The following is a 21,763-nucleotide window of genomic DNA, read 5'->3' on the forward strand; positions in this document are numbered from 1 at the left end:
ACACACACTCATGTCATGCAGGCTTTGAGGTTACTGAGAAGAGCCTCCTGGTGACTCACACAATGGGGTTCTTTCTTATAGGCCTTTCCACAGGCCATGCCACAAGAACTTTAATTGTAAAGCAATTGTCCTGTGGATTTAGGACTTCAAATGACTGCACACTAGTTAACAAATGCTTTTCTTTTTATCAAAGAGGAAAATCTTTGTTCCAAGTAAGATTTATTTATCTGCTCAAGATGTCCAAAGAGAGAAACTACTGTGTCTTTTATGTTTATTGTTTATGCCCTACTTTATGTGAGGTAAAGAAGGGGTCTTGGAGAGGGTGTATTTAGGAGAGTTTGATAAAGAAGATTAATCTGTAGCTTCTTTTTTTTAAGATTTATTTTATTATGCATACAAGAACTGGGGCACAGGCCAGAGGTGTAAGGAGGTGACAGGATTCACCAGAGACAGAGTGGGTAACAGAACAGGCAGATTGACTGAAATACACTGCTGAGGGGAGCAGTAGGCAAGTCAGGAGAGATCTGCTGTGCCATGTGGGTAGCTCCCTGGCCAGGGATCAAACTTGTGCTGCAGTGGCTGCAGACAGCTTCATAGGTTGTGTCTTAACCCCTTGCACCACCAGGGAGGCCCCTAACATGTAGCTTCTTAAAGGATGTGGAAAGAAGTTAGGTAAGGGAGAAACATTCAGATAGTAGAGTGCCCTGGCCCCAGAGTGGAGATGCCCAGGGCTTTTGGGAACAGTGAGCAGAACCACCTGTTTCATGTGGAAAAAAGGATATAAAAGAAGCAGACTTGAAGATTGATTCTGGAGTTCTATGAATTTGAGGCTAAGAGCTAAAACTTAAATTTGTAAGCTAATGAGGTGCTTGGGATTTTTGGCAAGTGTGTAATAAGGTGAGACATGATTTTAGGAAGATTATCAGTCATGGTGAGTATGAGAGGTGTGGCCAGTGTGGACATAAGAGAGACTGGATATAACCAAAGGTGAAAGATTTTGTGGTACTCCAGATGTTGGGGCAACAGCCTGAGGTATTTGGGGCGGGGGAAGGGATGTCATAATTCAAACTAAAAAACTGGAAGTCAAGTCATGGGTAGGTCTTAGTGAAGAAAAGATATGCGATGGAGGAGGTAGTAAACTGTGTCTCTGTATCTTAAAAATTAAATTACAATATTGAAAATAAGATCAGTATTTGCAGAAAAGGTAAAAAAGATATTTACACAAAAAATGCTTGGAAATAGGCTCTTCTCCCTCTGTCCTACAATTTCTTCAATAGTCACACACACACATATACAAGTTCATACACATACAGACTGTATTTATAGTTATCGCTTTGCAGAGTTGATTTGAAAGTAGACATTAACTATATAATCTTTGTAAATAAAGGAATATTGGTTAAGCACCAGCAGGAATTAAAGGACAAGGGTGTAGTAAACAATGATATATTCAACAGGAATTATAATAATGTTTCTTTCTATGGTAAGGAAAAATAGGATATAATAATTGATTAAAAGTATGCTATCAATGACTTATAGAATCTTAATTCTGAATAGAAAATGTGTCAAAAAGCCTGGCAGAAAATGGAAAAGGTTTTGGCTGGTTGGTGGCATTATAGTGATTTTAGTTTTCTTGCTACTTTTACACATCTTCGAGCCATTGACAGTAGGAATTTGAGTTTTAAATAGAAAAAAGAAAAGAAATACGTCTTCACATTAAAGTGTTTGCTTGGATTGTAAAAACTACAAATAGAAATGATCTCGCGCTCATCTTAGATGCGTAATTCCTTTGGAAAGCAGAACCTTGAGTAAACTTGATAGTTCCTGCTTCTTGTGTTTCTGGTCTGTTCATTCTGACTTTCCTATGTTTGCTATACTCATTTTTGTACCCAGAAGCAAAGACACAAATGGCCATGTCATGATGAAACAGCATTCCACAGTACATTTTTATGCAGGTGTAACAGACTCAAGCTCCACCTTACTGCCGGTGTCACAGGTGTTATCCTGTGAACTGCCTCTCAGTCACTATCTGTCCAGCTCTCAGATGAGTGGAGTGTCAACAGTTGGACAGAAGTTCGCTAACTCGGCTTCCCAATCAGACAACAGCCCAGGTAAGCAAAATATTCAAATACTATGCATTTGAATGAGTAGCATTAACTACCCTTCCTCTGAATGCTGTGAGAAGGATTAAGCAATATTTTGTGTATTTTATCTTTTAGGACACTTATGGCTTACCTAAGAAAAAGACATGTAAGAGAAAGAGGAAAAGTAGTCAATAAGATGGTGAAGAGAAAAGGGGGTGGGGTGGCAATAGAGACTTTGGAGGAGAGGAAAACAAAACAGGACTATCGGGAAGAAGTCATATTTGGCCAGCCACCAGCAGGGCACACAGCACTCGTACAAGAATTGGAAATTTGGGGCCTCCCTGGTGGCACAAGGGGTTAAGCACCACACTGTGAAGCAATCCATAGCCTCTGCAGCATGAGTTCGATCCCCGGCCGGCCAGGGAGAAACCCACATGGCAAGGCTGACCTCTCTCCTATCTCACCCGCTGCTCCCCTCAGCAGTTTATTTCAGTCAGTCTGCCTGTTCTGTTCCCTTCTCTGTCTCTGGTGAATCCTCTCACCCCCCACATCTCTGGCCTGTACCTCAGCTCTTTTATGCATAAATAAATAAATCTTAAAAAAAAATAGGAAATTTGCTCTCATATATTCAGGGAATTTTGAAGAGCATGATATTATGGCTTACTGAAAAGATGAATGTCCTTAGAAATGGAGGATCTAGGTCCAAACTACTTTTCTGTTTCCCAATGGGAGACATTAGGTAAAGTATTTAGCATCTCGGAGTCCTGTTTATTCAATTGCAAAATGGGGCTTTAAATAGCAACTTCCCAAAGATTCAGTGTGATATCTATGAAAATCATCTAGCACACAGTAAATTCTCCATAAAAATCACTTGTGAATCTGGGCATGTCTGTCAGCGCCTTCTTATATAATAGCTAGATTTGAAGGTCTGTATTTCAGTTACCAATAACTAATGTTTGTTTCAAAACTGACACTAGATGCTTCCATTTCCCTCTACCATTCTGTGGATATTTACAGCTGATTTTTTTTAAAATCTATATTCCACTTGTTCAGTATTTTCCTAACCCTTTGACAGTATCATGTAGGATTTTGAATCACTGCTGTTTTTGTCATATCCCAATGTTTCATTACATACCTAAGATAAAAATTTCAAAGCAGCTTACATTCACACTGACTTTCAGCAATGATGGAAATCCATATGCTTAAAAATGCATATATAAATTTTAGATCTAGGAAAGGAAGGGTTTCCAACCTTTGGCATTTTATCATCATGTTGTGGTCTTATATTTTTATTAAACTGCAAAAACTCCTTAAAGACAAAACAATATGCTGCGTCTTCTCCTTGCCAGATGACACTGAGCTGGGATACAGTGTCCTCCTGCAGTTACTGTAGATTCCATTTCTGTAGGTCAATGTCTAGTCCACTGGGAGTTGTTGCTTGGATTCATTTCCACCTGTTGCTCTAGATGAAACTGGGACCAAGATTAGTGTTTCCTTTTCTTTCAGAATTCAAAGGTTTTCATCCAACAGGATGAGCTGTTCAAAAGGATGCTCTATATTTTCCTCCCCCAAAGGAATTTAAGGATTAAGTAAATACTCTACTGGGAATAAACTAATTTAATTCCAAACATTTCTTCAAAATAAAATACTTTGAAGAACCCTCTGCAGGAACTTTTTGTTTATTCCTTCCTACCCTTCACCCTGATTTGGCTTTGTTAAAGATACTGAAGCTAAAGCAAACTCTAGGTTGTCTTAATCCTTTGATGATTTCAGACCCAGAGTCACATTAGCCCAATTATAGCCATCATTCAATGAGTGCTAAATGCCAGACTCTGTGATAGATGTTGTTTCAGTCCTCACATGCCTTACAATGTAGTGTTGTCCTTACTTTATGTTCCAGAAAATAAAATAGTGAAAAGTTTAAATCACTTGACCTGTAAGTGGCAGGTCTGTCTAAATCTAGGGCATGGTTACCCTCAACATTTCATCATGCTCACATCATCTCTCTGTAGTGTAGCTTTCTCTTTGCACACACATCATTAGATTTATCCAGTGTGGGACTTTCTGTGCAAAAACATGAAACCTAGTTTGTATTTGAATCTTAATAGTGAGAATTTTAAAAGAACAGATTGCTAACAGGATACTAGAATCTGATGAAGATTTTTAGTTGATTAGAGTAAATTTAAGTCTTTACCTGGCAAAAGTACTAAGCATTTGAAGCTTTAATTTATGTGTGTTAATTTGGGGAGAATAGCGAATATGAAATAACAAAGTTGTATTGATATATAACATCAATTTGGGAGAATCAAATGTTTTACCTACTCAAAAATTGACAATGCTTCTCATACAACTAAGTAATCACTTAGATACTCATTTGCTGATATAATTGACAGGTTAAGATAACTATAATCATATATAGGAATTGTTGCTTAAAAAATCACAAATTATTTTATAGACATTGGTTTCAATCTTTCAACGATCTTTGTTGAGTTTTACAGTGACAGTAAAATGTATAAAGAATATAATTCTGCAGAAGCAAAGAATAAAGATATGGGGCCTTGAGTTATTTTAATGTTCTTGTATTTTCTTCCTTCTCACTTGCCTTCTCTCTTTAGTTGTTTTGGACAGAGCCAGCACCTTCGCAATTTCAAACAAACACATGTTATCGTTAGGTGATCTAGAACCCTCAGCGATTGGGGAAGGAGAGGATTATTTTTTTTCTTTGTTTGGTGATTCAAAGAGACTATCGACACCCTCATTCCAAAAGGAAAAATCTAGGAGGCACTTTTCTGTGATTCTTGAAGAAGTGGGCCAGTCTCGATCCAGGTAGATATTCCCCTTCAACAATTTCATATCATCTATTGGGATCGAGCCAATAAATTGGTAAGAAATAAATGTCTAATCTGTTATTAGATCCATGATTTCATCAATACCCTAAGCAATTTATTGAAATATAGCTATTTCAAGTTCTGAGCAATTAAAAGTAATGAGTACAACTTTCTAACGAACCAAACAAAGAATGCTAATTCTTCAAAGATGCCAGAGAAAACAGCGTTACATAATCCTTTCAAATAAAGTGGACTCAATTAGTCAAGTACCTTTTTACTTATTGGCAAATCATTCAGATGGAGTTGTACTTTTTTCCTTTTGCTGGCTTCTTGAGTACAAAACAGAACAAGGGAGTTATACTTTAACTCATTGATCTATTTGGGTGGCTGTTAGTGTCTGTGACAAAAATAATTGATGAAAAAGAAAACAGATATTAGCACTAAAATAAAAGAGCTGATTATTATCCAAAAGAATATGAAATCATCAACTTGAAGCATCATATGTGCCACAATGCTCATTATTTACAATAGCTAAGCTATGTAAGATAACTAAGTGCCCAATGAGATAACTGGATTAAAAGGCTGTGGTATAGGGCCTCCCCGGTGGCCCAGCAGTTGAGCGATGGGTTGCGAAGCTGCCCGCGGCCTCTGCAGCACTGGTTCGATCCCCGGCTGCTCTCCAGCCACCGGAGGAGGGTCCCACATGGTGCGCAGACCTCTCCTGCCGCCCGCTGCTCCCCTCAGCAGTGTACTTCGGTCCTTCTGCCTGCTCTGCTCCCCGCTCTGGCTCTGGTGAATTCTCTCACCCTCCCACGCTTCTGACTGTACCCAGTGCATGTATAAACAAACAAACAAATAAATAAATAAATAAAAACATGCCTCTATTAAAAAAAAAAAAAGGCTGTGGTATATACAATGGAATACTATTCAGCTATAAGGAAAGAAGAAATTTAGCCATTTGCAGCAAAATGGAAGGAACTTAAAGGGATTATGGGAAGTGAAATTAGTCAGAATGATAAAGACAAACATTGTTAGTGTTCACCCACAAATGCACTAAAAGGAAACTAAGTGGATAAACAGTCAAAACAAAATAAAAATAAACTAATGTTGGCCATTTGCATTTCCTCTTCAGAGTAGTTTCTTTTTAGCTCTTCTGCCCATTTTTTGACTGGATTATTTTCTTTGTTTTTGTTGAGTCTCATCAGCTCTTTGTAGATTTTTGTGATCAGTCCTTTATCATTAGTGTTGTGTGCAAAAATGTTCTCCCAGTTGGTGGGGTTTCTCTTAGTTTTTGTTATTGTCTCTTTTGTTGTGCAGAAGCTCTTTAATTTGATGTAGTCCCAGCTGTTTATCTTTGCCTTCACTATCACTGTTTTGGGTGATGTGTCTGTAAAGATGTCTTTGATGTGCATGTGATGTAGTGTTTCGCCTATATTTCCTTCTATGTATTTTATGGTTTCAAGTCTTATGTCTACTTCTTTAAATGTTCAACATCACTTGTAATCAGGGAAATGCAAATCAAAACTACAATGAGATACCATCTCATACCAGTGAGAATGACACATATAAAAAAAACTAGCAACAATAAATGTTGGCGAGGTTGTGGAGAAAAAGGAACTCTCCTGCACTGCTGGTGGAAGTGCAAATTGGTCCAACCACTATGGAGAGCTGTGTGGAGATTTCTTGACCTACTAAACATAGAGCTTCCATATGATCCAGCAATTCCACTCCTAGGTATTTACCCAAATGACACAGAAACAGTAATTCCAAAGGGCACCTGCATGCCAATGTTTATAGCAGCACTATTTACAATAGCTAAGCTTTGGAAACAACCCAAATGCCCAAAAATAGATGACTGGATCAAGAAGATTTGGTACATATACACAATGGAATATTACTCAGTAATCAACAAAGATAAACACATGCAGTTTGTAGCAACATGGATGGAGCTAGAAGGGATCATGCTCTGCGAAATAAGGCAGAAAGAAAAAGAAAAATACCGGATGGTCTCACTCATAGCAGGAATCTAGAAAACCTAAATAAGAGACCAGGAAAAAGACTAATCAATGCAAAGTAATAATCAAAATCAACAAGCAACTATAAACCAGAGACACACTGCGGGGGTGGGGGGGATTAGGGAGGAGCGGGGAGAGGAAGAACTAGAATCAAAATAAGGGGAGGAGGGGCAATTGTATGGGGAATATAACCAAAATAAAAATGCATACATTGTACAAAGATGAAAAATGATGTAAGAATTATATAAAATAAAATATTTAAAAAAATGAACAATGATGTAAAAAATAAAAAAAAATTAAAAATTAAATAAAAAACAAACAAACAAAAAAACTAATGAATATTGATAACTGAATGGAGTTTACCTAGAGGTGAAGAGGGGGCAGAGGGAACAAGGATGGAGGGAGTAGAATGGATGGTGTTGGGTTTGGTTTTGTTTTTCTATTTTTTTGTTGTTTTCTTTAAAAAACAAATAAACAGGGCCTCCCTGGTGGCGCAAAGGATTAAGCACTGCACTATGAAGCAATTCACAGCCTCTGCAGCATGCGTTCGAGCCCCAGCCAGCAAGGGAGAAACCCACATGGTGAGGCAGACCTCCCCTGTCTCGCCTGCTGCTCCCCTAAGCAGTGTATTTCAGTCAGTTTGCCTGTTCTGTTCCCACTCTGTCTCTGGTGGATCCTCTCATCCCCTGCATCTCTGGCCTGTACCCCAGCTCTTGTATGCATAAATAAATAAATCTTTAAAAAAAAACCAATAGGGGCCTCCCTGGTGGCGCAGGTGGTTGAGCGCCGCACTGTGAAGCTGTCCGCAGCCTCTGTAGTGCGGGTTCGATCCCAGGTGGCAGGCAAGAATCCCACATGGCGCAGCAGACCTCTCCTGTCTCGCCCACTGCTCCCCTCAGCAGTGTATTTTGTCAGTCTGCCTGTTCTGTTCCCCTCTTTGTCTCCGGTGAATCCTCTCACCCACCCGCTCATCTGGCCTATATGCCGGGTCTTGTATAAAAATAAATAAATCTTTAAAAAAAAAAACAAATAAACAAATAAAAATAGAAAAAATAAAAGAGCTGAGTCATGTTGCATGAAGAGATTGCATTTATTATTTAATATTATTTATTATCATATTATTTAAGTAATTATATTTATTATATATTTTTTCCTTCCTTATGCTAAGTTTGGGTTTGGTTCTTTTTTCTTGTTCCTTGAGTTGTAAAGTTGGGGTGTTTAATTGATCTTTCTTCCATTTTAATGTATTTAACACTATAAAACCCCCTCTTACTATTGCTTTTTTTGTGTCCCACCAGTTTTGTGAGGTTGTATTTTTGCTTTCATTTTCCTTAAGGTATTTTTAAATTCCCTTTTGATGACCTCTTTTACTCAATGGATATACACTTTGGTCAAAATTTAGTTTCCATATATTTGTGAATTTTCCTGTTTTTGATTATTGATTTCTAGTTTCATTCAACAATGTCTGAGGAGAAACTTGGTATGATTTCAGTCTTCTTCAATTTGTTGGCTTTGTGACCTAACTAAGGGTTTATACTACAGAATATTCCATGTGTTTTTAAGAAGCATATGTATTCTGCTGCTATTGGGTAGAAAGTTGTATGTATATTTATTAGGTCCATTTTGTCTACAGAGTTGTTCGAGTAATTTTTTCTTTATTGATTTTTCTGCCATATTGAAATTGGGGTATTAAAGTTTACTGTTAATATATTGTTTATTTTTCCCTTTAGATATGTTGATGTTTGATATGTTTAGGTGCTCTAAATGTTGATTGCATAAATATACTTAATCTTGATATTTTCCTGTTGAATTGACTCTTTTATAATTACATAATGACCTCCTTTGTCTCTAGTCACAGTTTTTTTGATTAAAGTCTATATTATCTGACATAAGTATAGACATCTTTGTTTTCTTGTGGTGAGCATTTAATGGAATATCTTTTTTCTGTGCTTTCTCTGTCAGCCTGTGTTTTTGTATCTAAAGTAATTTTCTTGCAGACAGCACATTGCTGGGTCTTGTTTTTGTGTGTGTGTAGAAGAACTGGAGTTTAGGCCAGAGGTGTGGGGGGCAAGAGGATTCACCAGAGACAGAGTAAGGAGTAGAACAGGCAGATCTACTGAAATACACTGCTAAGGGAAGCAGCCGGCTTGACAAGAGAGGTCAGCTGTGCCATATGTGAGTTAGCTCCTGGCCAGACTGAATTCAGGCCATAGTGGTGATAGTGCTGAGACTTAGCCCATAGGCTACCAGGGGGGCCCTAGGATCTTACATTTTTATCATTCAACCACAGTATGCCTTTTGATTGGCAAGTTTAACCCATTTACATTTATAAGTAAGGCCATACTGTTACATTGTGTTATTTCCTGTTTTGCAGTTCTTTTGTTCCTGTCTTCCTCTCTTCCTGCCTTCTTTTGTTATTTGATGAATTCTTCTAATGATTTCCTTTGATTCTTTTTTCTTTTGTGTATCTCCTATACATTTTTCTTTTGTGGCTACCATGATGCTAGGTGCTAATATAAATCTTCTTATAGAGAAAATCTCTCCATGGGCTAAATCAATTTCCCTGAATCTTTCCAAGGTCATCTCTTTTTTTGTCTTTTTCAATTTTTTTTTATTTTATATATTTCTTACATCATTTTTCATTTTTGCACAATGTATGCACTTTCATCTTGGTTATATTCCCCATACAATTGTACCCCCCTTATTTCGACTCCGATCCCTCCTCTTCACCCTCCCCCAGTGTATCTCTGGTTTATAGTTGCTTGTTGATTTTGATTTTTTCTTTTTTTTTTATTTCTTCATTATAGTTATTCTTTTTCCTTGTCCCTTATTTAAGTTTTCTAAATTCCTGCTATGAGTGAGACCATCCGGTATTTTTCTTTTTCTTTCTGCCTTATTTCGCTGAGCATGATCCCTTCCAGCTCCATCCATGTTGCTGCAAATTGCATGAGTTTATTTTTTTGATTGCTGAGTAATATTCCATTGTGTGTGTGTGTGTATATATATATATATATATATATATATATATATATACCATGTTTATGGCAGCACTATTTACAATAGCTAAGCTTTGGAAACAACCCAAATGCCCCAAAATAGTTATCTCTTTTTTTTAAAAAAGATTTATTTTTATTTATTTATGCATACAAGAACTGCAGTGTAGGCCAAAGGTGTGTGTGTGCGGGGGTGGGGAGTGAGAGGATTCACCAGAGACAGAATGGGGAGCAGAACAGGCAAATCTACTGAAGAGGGAAGCAGTGGGCAAGACAGGAGAGGTCTGCTGCACCATGTGGGTTAGCTCCCTGGCTGGGAATGGAACTCATGCTGCAGTAGCTGGCTATAACTTGATAGCACTGAGACTTTAACAAAACCTGTGCCACCAAGGAGGCCCACCAAGGTTATCTTTTAAGAACTTAGGAGATCCTTAATTGTGCACCCCCCTGACTAGCACTCTCTTAACTAAAAACACAGGTGCTAATATATAGAGAGAATGTCAGGTAGATGTGTTAGGACATCCTTTCCCCCCAGCAAATGTGTAGTGGAATAACTGAAATTCCTAAGATAATTTTAACACACTTCAGAGTAGCAGATACCAAAAGTTGATAGATAGCAAGGAGATATCAACAAGAACCCAAAAACTAGATAAATGAATGCCTGAGTAATAGAAAATGGTCGTCTTTAAAAAAAAAAAAAAAAAGAACTGTTGCTTCAATCAGTTTACAAATCAAACCCATATAAGAACTACTGACAGGGTGATTTATACATCGCTCTAAATTCTAGCCAGCCACAACTTATGGCAGTTGTTGGAAGTCACTTTCCTACTTATAAAAAAATGCAAATGCTTATAGGGAAGAGACAAAGATAACTGCTAAAGTCTGTGTGATCTGCCTCTGAATTTTCACATACGGTGTGAAGTAATTTCCTGTTATTTTTGGCCTTGTATCTAAAGGAAAACATCTGAACTAATTTTGATATAGACAATATTAATTCTTTGTTTCCAGACAAACTAATTTATCCAACTTAATTATATAAAATAAAAATTTAAGAATACTAAATAAATAGTTTAATATGATTTTTGAAAAGCTACTGTACATATTCAATTACATGTATGATAACAATGGGATGACTAAGATATTCTAGGGTTTTGGCTCTTTGAAAGCAAAAGTGAAACAACTAGAGCTCATCTCCCCAATCAGAAAAAAGCAAGTCTGAATAACAAAAGGGCGTCCCCTCAAAAACACCCCCCAAAAACTCATTAACGGTTAGATGATGATGGCAAAGTGGTGCATTCTAGTGATGTCAAGAGTAAAATATTTTATCCACAGTTTAGTTAAGAAACATAAGGATAATGCAAAAGAAAATAATTGATATGTAAATAGCATAAAACTGAACCTCAAGAAAAGAGGCATTCTTACATAGTGCAGTCAGAGTATAACATGAGACCACTAATTTGAAGGCATTTTGGTGTGGTACTCATCAAAATCCCTCTTCTGGGACAGGTAACTCAGAATGGTAGCCTGACAGTTGTGACCACTTTTATCCTTAAAGCAGTTACCAATTTGAAAGCAGCTGGAAAAAGGCTAGGAAGTTAGTGATTTGGGTTATCTCATTGACCTACGTGAATAAAAATTTGATAGGCAATGACCCTATCAAAAATGAGGGTCATTGATTAAAAAGCTGAGATTTCTAGTCAAAACTCACAGGGTACAGCCAATTGTATGGCTATGTTAAAAATAGGTCAACCCAATCAGAGCTAAAGCCTAACTACATCATTTCATACCCAGCTTTGATTAAAGTGATTTTGCCCTAACTTAGATTTCTGCCAGAAGCTAAAGTAAATCCTCTCTAGAGTAAGAAAACATATACAGAGCTATAACTTATCTGTGATTCTTTTATCTATAATATTAAGTCAAAAATACCAACGTATCTTTGATGTGCATGTCATGTAGTGTTTTGCCTATATTTTCTTCTACGTATTTTATGGTTTCAGGTCTTATGTCTAGTTCTTGAACCCATTTTGAGTTAGTTTTTGTGCATGGTGTGAGATAGAGGTCAAGCTTCATTGTTTTGCATGTAGCGACCCAGTTTTCCCAGCACCATTTATTGAACAAATTTTCTTTGCTCCAGTGCATATTCTTTGCTCCTTTGTCAAATATTAGTTAACCATAAATCTGGGTTTATTTCTGGATTTTCTATTTGATTCCATTGGTCTGTGTGTCTGTTCTTGTTCCAATACCATGCAGTTTTGATGATTATGGCTTTGTAGTATAGTTTGAAGTCTGGGAGTGTGATGCCTCCATTCCCTTCTTTTTTTTTCAGAAGAGCTTTGGCTGTTCGGGGTTTTTGGTGATTCCATATAAATTTCATCAATAATTGTTCTATTTGTTTGAAGAATGTCATTGAAATTACATGACATGCACATCAAAGACATATTTACAGACACATTACCCAAAGCAGTGATAGTGAAGGCAAAGACAAACAGCTGGGATTACATCAAATTAAAGAGCTTCTGCACAGCAAAAGAGACAATAACCAAAACAAAGAGAAACCCCACCAACTGGGAGAAAATTTTTGCACACAACACTAACAATAAAGGACTGATCACAAAAATCTACAAAGAGCTGATGAGACTCAACAAAAACAAAGAAAATAATCCAGTCAAAAAATGGGCAGAATAGCTAAAAAGAAACTTCTGTCAAGAGGAAATGCAAATGGCCAACAGGCATATGAAAAAATGTTCAACATCACTTGTAACCAGGGAAATGGTTACAAAACTACAATGAGATACCATCTCACACCAGTGAGAATGGCAAATATTAAAAAAACTAGCAACAACAAATGTTGGCGAGGTTGTGGAGAAAAAGGAACTCTTCTGCACTGCTGGTGGGAGTGCAAACTGGTCCAACCACTACGGAGAGCTGTGTGGAGATTCCTCAACCTACTAAACATAGAGCTTCCATATGATCCAGCAATTTCACTCCTAGGAATTTACCCAAATGACACAAACAGTAATTCCAAAGGGCACCTGCATGCCTATGTCTACAGCAGCATTATTTACAATAGCTAAGCTATGGAAACAATCCAAATGCCCAAAAATAGATGACTGGATCAAGAAGATTTGGTACATATACACAATGGAATATTACTCAGCAATCAACAAAGATAAACACATGCAGTTTACAACAACATGGGTGGAGCTAGAAGGGATCATGCTCAGCGAAATAAGGCAGAATGAAAAAGAAAAATACCGGATGGTCTCACTCATAGCAGGAATTTAGAAAACCTAAATAAGAGACCAGGAAAAAGACTAAATACAAAGTAAAAATCAAAATCAACAAGCAACTATAAACCAGAGACACACTACTGAGGGAGGTGGGAGGGACAGGTGGGGAAAAGAAAGACTAGAGTCAAAATAAGGGGGGAGATGCAATTGTATGGGGACTATAACCAAAATGAAAATGCATACATTGTGCAAAGATGAAAAAAGATGTAAGAATTATATAAAATAAAATATTTAAATAAAAAATAAATTAAATTAAATTTAAAAAAATACCAAGGTATATAAAAACTAAAAGTTGACCCAAAACTTAGTTAAAAAATGGACACTAAAATCATGCCTAGGAGATCCAGATACTATCGTTGTCTCACAGGAATTTTAAAATAATAAAAACTAAAGTATTCAAGAAATTAAATGACAAGATAAACATTTTAGCATAGAACTGGAAACTAATCAAAGGAAATTTTGAAAATAAAAAAAATCTATAACCAAATTACTATTTGATAGATTTAATAATATGCTTTATGCAACAGGAGAATTTTTGAACTGGAATATTTTCAGAATAAAATATCAAGACTGAATTATAGACAGAAGATGAGAAAAATATAAGCATAAAGACAAGTAAAGAAAGATTTTTTAATAACCTAGTGTTTGTAATTAAAATCACCTAAGAATAGGAGAGAAAGATTGAGATAGGACAATATTGATGTAAATATAATGCAGAATTTTCCCCAGTCAATGAAAGACCTCAAGCCATAGATGCAAGAAGCACTACCAAATTTCCGCAAGATGAAAGTTAGAAAATAAATTTCTTTAAACTCTGGGTATACTGCATAAAACCTCTGAAACAGAAGACATAAAGAAAATCATAAACTGTATAAAGAAAAAGGACACATACCTTCAAAGAATTACTAAAGATTGGTAGTTGATTTATCAATAGAAAAATAAGAGACAGAAGACACTGGAATGAACCTCTAATGAGGGCATCAGGACCAAAACTGCAGGCAACATTTCTAGCACATTGGTTCTAAAATTCATAAGAAGTATATGTTGGTTTTCTATTATTGCCAACTTAGCTGCTTAAAATTATATGACTAGCACCCATTTACTATTGCACAATTCTATAGGTCATATGTCTAGATTGGCTCAGCTACTTTCTCTTTTTGGACTCTCCCATGACCAGTTATATGCAAACAAGCTCAACAATCTAGAAGAGATGGACAAATTCCTACAACTCTACAATCACCCAAAGCTACATAAAGAAGAAACAGAACACCTAAACAGACGAATTACAACCAGTGAAATTGAAATGGTAATCAAAACCCTCCCCAAAAACAATAGCCCAGGGCCAGATGGATCTACAAATGAATTCTACCAAACATTCAGAAACTAATTAGTGCCTATCCTTCACAAACTCTTTAAAAAAATTGAGAAGGAAGGGATAATACCAAACACTTTCTATGAAGCCAACATTATACTAATACCATACTGAACAAGGACAACGCAAAAAAAGAAAACTACAAGCCAATCTCTCCACAGAAAAACTAATTAATCAATCAGTTTAGTAAGTGGCAAGATACAAAATCAACACACAAAAATCAGTAGACTTCCTATACACAAACAATAAATCTGAAGAAGAAATCAAGAACCATCCCTTTTATTATTGAAACAAAAAAAAAAATCAAATACTTGGGAATAAACCTAACAAAAGAGGTAAAGGATCTATACAAAGAAAACTATAAAACACTATTAAAAGAAATAGAAGACACAAAGAAATGGAAAGACATCCCCTGTTCATGGATTGGAAGAATTAACATTATCAAAATGGCCATGCTGCCAAAAGCAATTTACAGATTCAGTGCTATTCCAATAAAAATTTCAATGACATTCTTCAAAGAAATAGAACAAATAATGATGAAATTCATATGGAGCCACCAAAAACCCCAACTAGCCAAAGCTCTCCTAAAAAAAAAAGGGGGGGGGGAATGGAGGCATCACACTCCCAGATTTCAAACTATACTACAAAGCCATAATAATCAAGTCTGCATGGTATTGGAACAAGAACAGACACACCAACCAATGGAACCGAATAGAAAATCCAGCAATAAACCCACAGATTTACAATCAACTAATCTTTGACAGAGAAGCAAAGAATTTGCAATGGAACAAAGAAAGTTTGTTCAATAAATGGTGCTGGGAAAGCTGGGTCGCTACATGCAAAAGAATGAAGCTTGACTACTACCTCACAAAACTAACTCAAAATGGATTAAAGAACTAGACATGAGACCTGAAACCATAAAATATATAGAAGGAAATATAGGTGAAACACTACATGAAACACTACATGACATGCACCTCAAAAACATCTTCACAGACACATCACCCAAAGCATTGATAGTGAAGGCAAAGATAAAGAGCTGAGACTACATCAAATAAATGAAAGCTTCTGTACAGCAAAAGAGACAATAATCAAAACAAAGAGAAACCCCACTGACTGGGAGAAAAATTTTGCATACAACACTAATGATAAAGGACTGATCACAAAAATCTACAAAGAGCTGAAGAGACTCAACAAAAACAAATAATCCAGTTAAAAAAATGGGCAGACAGGGCCTCCCCAGGTGGCACAGTGGTTGAGCGCTGGGTTGCGAAGCTGCCTGCAGCCTCTGCAGCGCTGGTTCAAACCCCAGCCGCTGGCGAGGGTCCCACATGGCACAACAGACCTCTCCTGCCGCGCCCGGCGCCCGCTGCTCCCCTCAGCAGTGTATTTCATCAGTCTGCCTGTTCTGCACCCCGCTCTGGCTCTGGTGAATTCTCTCACCCTCCCGCGCTTCTGACTGTACCCAGTGCTTGTATTATAAATAAATAAAATAAATCTTTAAAAAAAAAGGGGGGGGCAGATAAGCTAAAAAGAAACTTCTCCAAAGTGGAAATGCAAATGGCCAACAGGCATATGAAAAAATGTTCAACATCACTTGTAATAAGGGAAATGCAAAACTACAATGAGATACCATCTTACACCAGTGAGAATAGTACAGATTAAAAAAACTAGCAACAACAAATGTTGGTGAGGATGTGGAGAAAAAGGAACTCTCCTGCACTGCTGGTGGGAGTTCAAACTGGTCCAACCACTATGGAGAGCTGTGTGGAGATTCCTCAACCTACTAAACATAGAGCTTCCATATGATCCAGCAATTCCACTCCTAGGTATTTACCCAAAGGACACAAAAATATTAATTCAAAAGGGCACCTACACCCTGTGTTCATAACAGCACTATTTACAATAGATAAGCTATGGAAACAACCCAAATGCCCAAAAATAGATGACTGGATCAAGAAGATGTGGTACACATACACAATGGACTATTACTCAGCAATCAAAAAGATAAACTCATTCCATTTGCAGCAACATGGATGGAGTTGGAAGGGATCATGCTCAGCGAAAAAAGGCAGAAAGAAAAAGAAAAATACTGGACAATCTCACTCATAGCAGAAATTTAGAAAACCTAAATAAGGGACCAAGAAAAAGACTAATTATAATAAAGAAAAAATCAAAATCAACAAGCAACTATAAACGAGAGACACACAGGGCGGCGGAGGGGGGGGATGCGAGGAGGGATTAGGGTCAAAATAAGCAGGGTGGGAATTGTATGGGGAATACAACCAAAATGAAATCGCATACATTGTGCAAAAATGAAAAATGATGTAAGAATTATATAAAATAAAAATTTCTGACTTTAGGGGTCCATTTGATTATGTTGGGCCCACTTAAATCACCCAGGATAATCTCCCCATCTTAACATCAATGTCTTCAATTATTTCTGCAAAGTTCTTTTTGTCATATTACATAGTATATTAACAGAACCTGTAGGTTATGGCATGGACATCTTTGGGCATCAAGTCTACCTATCACAAAGGGTAAAAGTCCAAAAACAGGTAACACAATACTGAAAACAAAAATGAAGGAAGACTTGTATAACCCAAATTAAGACAATATAAAAGAGTATAAATTAAAACCATTTGGTATAGAATAAAATGGACAAGTAGATTATTAGAACAACATATAAAGCTTATAATATTTGAGCCTCTGGTGTATAACAAAGTAATAAAGATAGCATTAAAAATAATCAGGGAGATGGCAGCCTATTTATTTTACATAACTAGGAAAATTAGCTCCTTTTATGAATAGCATGTCCTAGTAAATTAAAATTGTCAAAAGCAAATTATTGAAATATGTAGAAGAAAATTTGATATAAAAGTAAAGGATTTCACATATTTAGTCTGATGAGAAAAAAAAAAGTGCTAAGAACAGAATCCCAGGAATCAACCTCTGAGATGCAGGTGAAAAAAAATCTGAAAGAAAAAAAAAGGCTGAAAAGGAGCAATCAGATGGATAGAAGGAAACAGTGTTCTGTAGGAAACAGTTTCAAAAAAGAGAAGATACCTGGCAGAAACAGCATAGAGACAGAAAGACGAAGATGGAAAAGTCACTGCTCGCTCACTTTACCACCGGTTAGGGCATCCATCATGTCATCTCGGCCTGGAGAGGAAGTAGATAATAGAAGTGGACTGGGGAGTGAGCAGCAGGAGAAGCCAGTCATGGTGTTTCCAGAGCATTGGCCATGATGAGTGAAGCAGAAGCAGGAAGAGAGGTGTTTTGTTTTTTTCCTTTTGTAAGCTTGTAGCAGTTTGAGGATATGTGCACATTTGGGAGAAAGAAGTGTCCTAGAAGGAGAAGTTGTTGTTAGAGGAGAAAAGGAAAGAAACAAGTGGACCGAGATGCTTAGGCAGTGGAGGAGAGGAACGAGATAGTACAGTGCCCTGGAAGGTTTCACTGCAGGTGGGAGAAGGGCCCCTTCCTTTGAAATGAGGCAGGCTGGTGGAGAGCAAATAGGAAAATGCATAAACTTGGTTCAATGTGTGAAGCAGGAAAACCCACTCTTCTCGGATGGCCCTATATTCGTGGGAGATAAGGCACGGAGTGAAGATGGAGATTTGGGGCAGAATTTGAGCAATGTTGAGGGGATAAGGGCCAAGAGGTGGCTGGAGGCCACTCATTTATTTGGTGGCCAGCAGTGTGAGTGTGTGTGTGTGTGTGTGTGTTTTCTAGCAGTGTTCAAGTATCATTTTAATAGTATTAAGAGAATTTGAATGGTTGACTCAAATCTCTGAGGTTTTACTAGCTGTGTGTGATAGAAAACCAAATGTGAACATTTGTTGAATGACCTTGATTTGGGATTTAATGCCTTGAAACCTATTCCCTAATCTATAAAATGTAACCAAAAACAAAACCTGTCTGGTAGGATGTTTTGAAATTAAATGAGATAATGTTCCTCAATATTTTTTACTGTGATCTTCAACAAAGGATATGTGGATTGATTGGGTCTTTACCAAAATATTTGATGACTTATATGTTTCCAAATTCAGAATGTAAGGGATCAGGGGAAAGTGTTATGGAAACTGTAACACATAATATATCATATCCCACCAGGCCTTGCAGAAGTAACCAAAATCAAGTGTTAATCTTTCTGCAGCCATATATATGAATATTCACACAAACCACAAATGAGGACTATAAATAGCCTCAACTCAGTTTCAGATCAGGTTTTGCCATCAAAGGAATCCATCTCAGAGTATGCTTCAAATATGTTTAAGATTAAGATTTTTGATTTTTCAGACTTTTCTGGCTTTGGGGGATGTGGATATGAAATTGTAGATCTAGATCTTCTCATAAAAACCCAGTACATAATAAGTGTGAGTTATTATCAGTAGTAGTAAGGGTGTATTTCCTTTTAAAATGATGGACCCAACCCACCAGAAGGATTTATTTTAAGTAGAAAAACACCATCTTATATTTGTATAATGTTTCAACTTGGCAGAATTCTGTTAGGCATATAATTGCTACTTATCTTCATAGTAACATTATCAGAAAGGAAATGAATGGTTTAACTTTCCTCTTGTTTTACTGAGAGTTCTGTCTCCATGGTTTTATGATGAACAACAAGAAACTTAAATAATGATGTCATACTTGTAAAGAAAACTTCCTTAATTTTTCCTTAGTTATTTTATGAAAAATTGATCATTTTATTGCACAAATAAACAAAAGAGATCAAGGCATTTGTCTTAAATTAAAAAACACACTATTTCTACATAGAATTTGCCCAATGGAATACATACAGCTTAGGAACAACATCCAAAGCATAGTTACTATTCAGATCTTAAAATTAATTAAAGACATGTTTTGTGAAGTCACCTCATTACTGTGTTGTGCTATATTTCCTAGTGCTCTTGGAGACATTAAAATAGCTGAAGTGAATGCCAAGGGTTTGTTTGTGAAGCTTGTTAACTCTTCCCTGGACAAAGAACTGGAGATTGGAGATCATATTCTTCAGCAAAATGTAAATGGACAAAGAGTCGCTATGTACAGATTCCTTCCAAATATCATAATGCCGGCCAATTCTACAGTGACAGTGAGTATAAGATACAAATACTATGAACTAGAGTTGTAGGTTTTTACCTGTTTAGTTTTACCTGTTCAGGTCGTGGCTCAGTGTCAGTCCATCTCTATGTGAAATGTGGCTTTTGTTGGTGGTTAATTGTGCCACTTTGTCCATCTCAGATGTAAATCCATTCCTGTAATTAAATTTCTATCATTTTCTCCAATTTTGTGTACAATGCCTTTTGTTTTTATGATTTAAATGCTAAAATACCTAAGCTACTAAAATTAAGCAAACAATCCTTAAGAGCGAAACAGATGATTAGCTTAGAGAACAGATAACTAGTGGGTGCTGAAGGGTTTTCCCTCTTTCTTGTACTTTCCTTTGAACCACATACAGTAGCTGTTGAGTTTTACATAGATTGCCATTATATATGAATATTTTATCCTAATTATACTTTTTCAAGATTTTTATTTTTATTTATTTATGCATAGAAGAACTGGGATGTAAGCCAGTGGTGGGGGGTGAGAGGATTCACCAGAGACAGTATGGGGAACAGAGCAGGCAGATATACCAAAAATACACTGCTGAGGGGAGCAACGGGGGAGATAAGAGAGGTCTGCTGCGTCGTATGTGGGTTAACTCCCTGGGTGGGGATCGAACTCAGAAGATGGCAGAAGATGGGTGATAGTGCTGAGACCCAACCCTTACACCACTAGGAATGCCCTGTTTTATCCTAATTTTAATTTATTGTGGAAATACATAACATCTATGAAAAAAACATTTTAATGTTCCAAGAACTATTAAATAGTGTGGACAAATTGTATTTAAGGCATAGCTGTGACTCTAAAGCTGCAGAGTAAAATGAGCCAATAAGCAAAACCCTATAGCCTATGGAAGATCAGCTTATTTGGTGATCCAGCTGAGTTGGCATTATATTTTATAGCTCCATCTGTGCAAAAAGCTACTTTTCAGTAATCCTCTGACATTTGCAAAAGCAAGTTGAACTCCAGTTCCTGTGTCATTAGCAGACTATATTCTTACAGGTGTGGGCAGCAGCATCTGAGGCAGAACACAAACCACCATCAAATTTTCTCTGGAAGGAACTCAACAAGTTTGGAACAAGTCCGAATTACACAACTATCCTGTGCAAACCTAATGGAGAAGTCAGTGTCCAGTTCTTAACAATCATTTTCTAAAGACTGCATAACTCTCTTATATGCCTCTTCTCCTGTAAGGCACTTAATTATGTTTCCATCCTTAAATGTCTGGGTAGGCCATGACTAAATGCCCTAATACGTCTGACAGTGTAATGAGCCGAAAGCTCCTTACAATTCGGCAAAAATCATTTTGATGTCCCATTTTCCTAAGAAGCTACTTCAAGCTTCAGAGTCAAGAGTAAATTTTTATTACAATATTTAGCATGAAGAGTAGGATAAGAAAAGGAAAATACCATATGCAGACCTCTTCTTTTCATTCTCTCATTTCTCAAATATCGATTGATAATCTTCTTCTCTATGCTAACAGCTGTACTGAGTCTCAGAAATAAAGCTTAGAGCAAGGCATGATGATATCTGAATCAAGTGGAAAGAGAGAGCCTGTAGTCTAATTTGTGATAACTATATTTCATTCACTACAAAATTAAGTATACATGAAGGAAATAACTTTGTCTAACTCCCAATACTTGGCAATTTAACTTTTTCACTCTACAACCTTTTCCTTGGTCTTGTAAGCATAAATATATATATACCCAAAGACACACCAGTATAGCACCAATGTTACAACAAAAAAAGTTACTCCTTTTTCAAACACCATTCTTGACATTTTTCTTAAATAATTCTTTTTGTCTTCCCATGACTCTTATTATGTCATGTAACTATTGATCCACACAGTATGTGTGTCAGTGTCTTTCTGAGTGCCTTTCTCACTACATTCTACCTGGTGCCAAGATCAGCTCTCCCTTTGGAGTAAGTAGACTTGTTAGTATGCTGAGTCATTTAATGTCTTTCTGCGAGAACAAGCAGTTGCCATTAGATGGGGAGAACACTCATTAGATGTAATTTTACACTTATCTTTTGATCTTCTTGTGGCCTCAAACTGAATTTTACTTCTGATCATTTTCACT

The 21,763-nt window shown here is 36.8% G+C and overlaps 1 protein-coding gene across 13 annotated transcripts in view; it reads left to right on the forward strand.

The window, feature by feature from the left end:
• The window catches only part of LMNTD1 (lamin tail domain containing 1), a 361,980-nt gene that overhangs the window by 316,605 nt on the left and 23,612 nt on the right, over positions 1 to 21,763 (forward strand). For 9 of the 13 annotated variants that reach the window (XM_054696346.1, XM_054696348.1, XM_054696347.1 and 6 more), the window contains 4 exons: positions 1,891 to 2,108; positions 4,697 to 4,907; positions 19,485 to 19,671; positions 20,685 to 20,804. In XM_054696346.1, the coding sequence (XP_054552321.1) occupies positions 1,891 to 2,108; positions 4,697 to 4,907; positions 19,485 to 19,671; positions 20,685 to 20,804 (736 nt within the window). The remainder of the gene's footprint in view (positions 1 to 1,890; positions 2,109 to 4,696; positions 4,908 to 19,484; positions 19,672 to 20,684; positions 20,805 to 21,763) is intronic. The other 4 variants (XM_054696358.1, XM_054696357.1, XM_054696350.1 and 1 more) reach the window with 3 other exon arrangements.

This window comes from Talpa occidentalis, unplaced genomic scaffold, assembly GCF_014898055.3.
Source record: "Talpa occidentalis isolate TD23 unplaced genomic scaffold, MPIMG_talOcc4v2.1 talOcc4.16, whole genome shotgun sequence".
Classification (NCBI taxonomy): domain Eukaryota; kingdom Metazoa; phylum Chordata; class Mammalia; order Eulipotyphla; family Talpidae; genus Talpa; species Talpa occidentalis.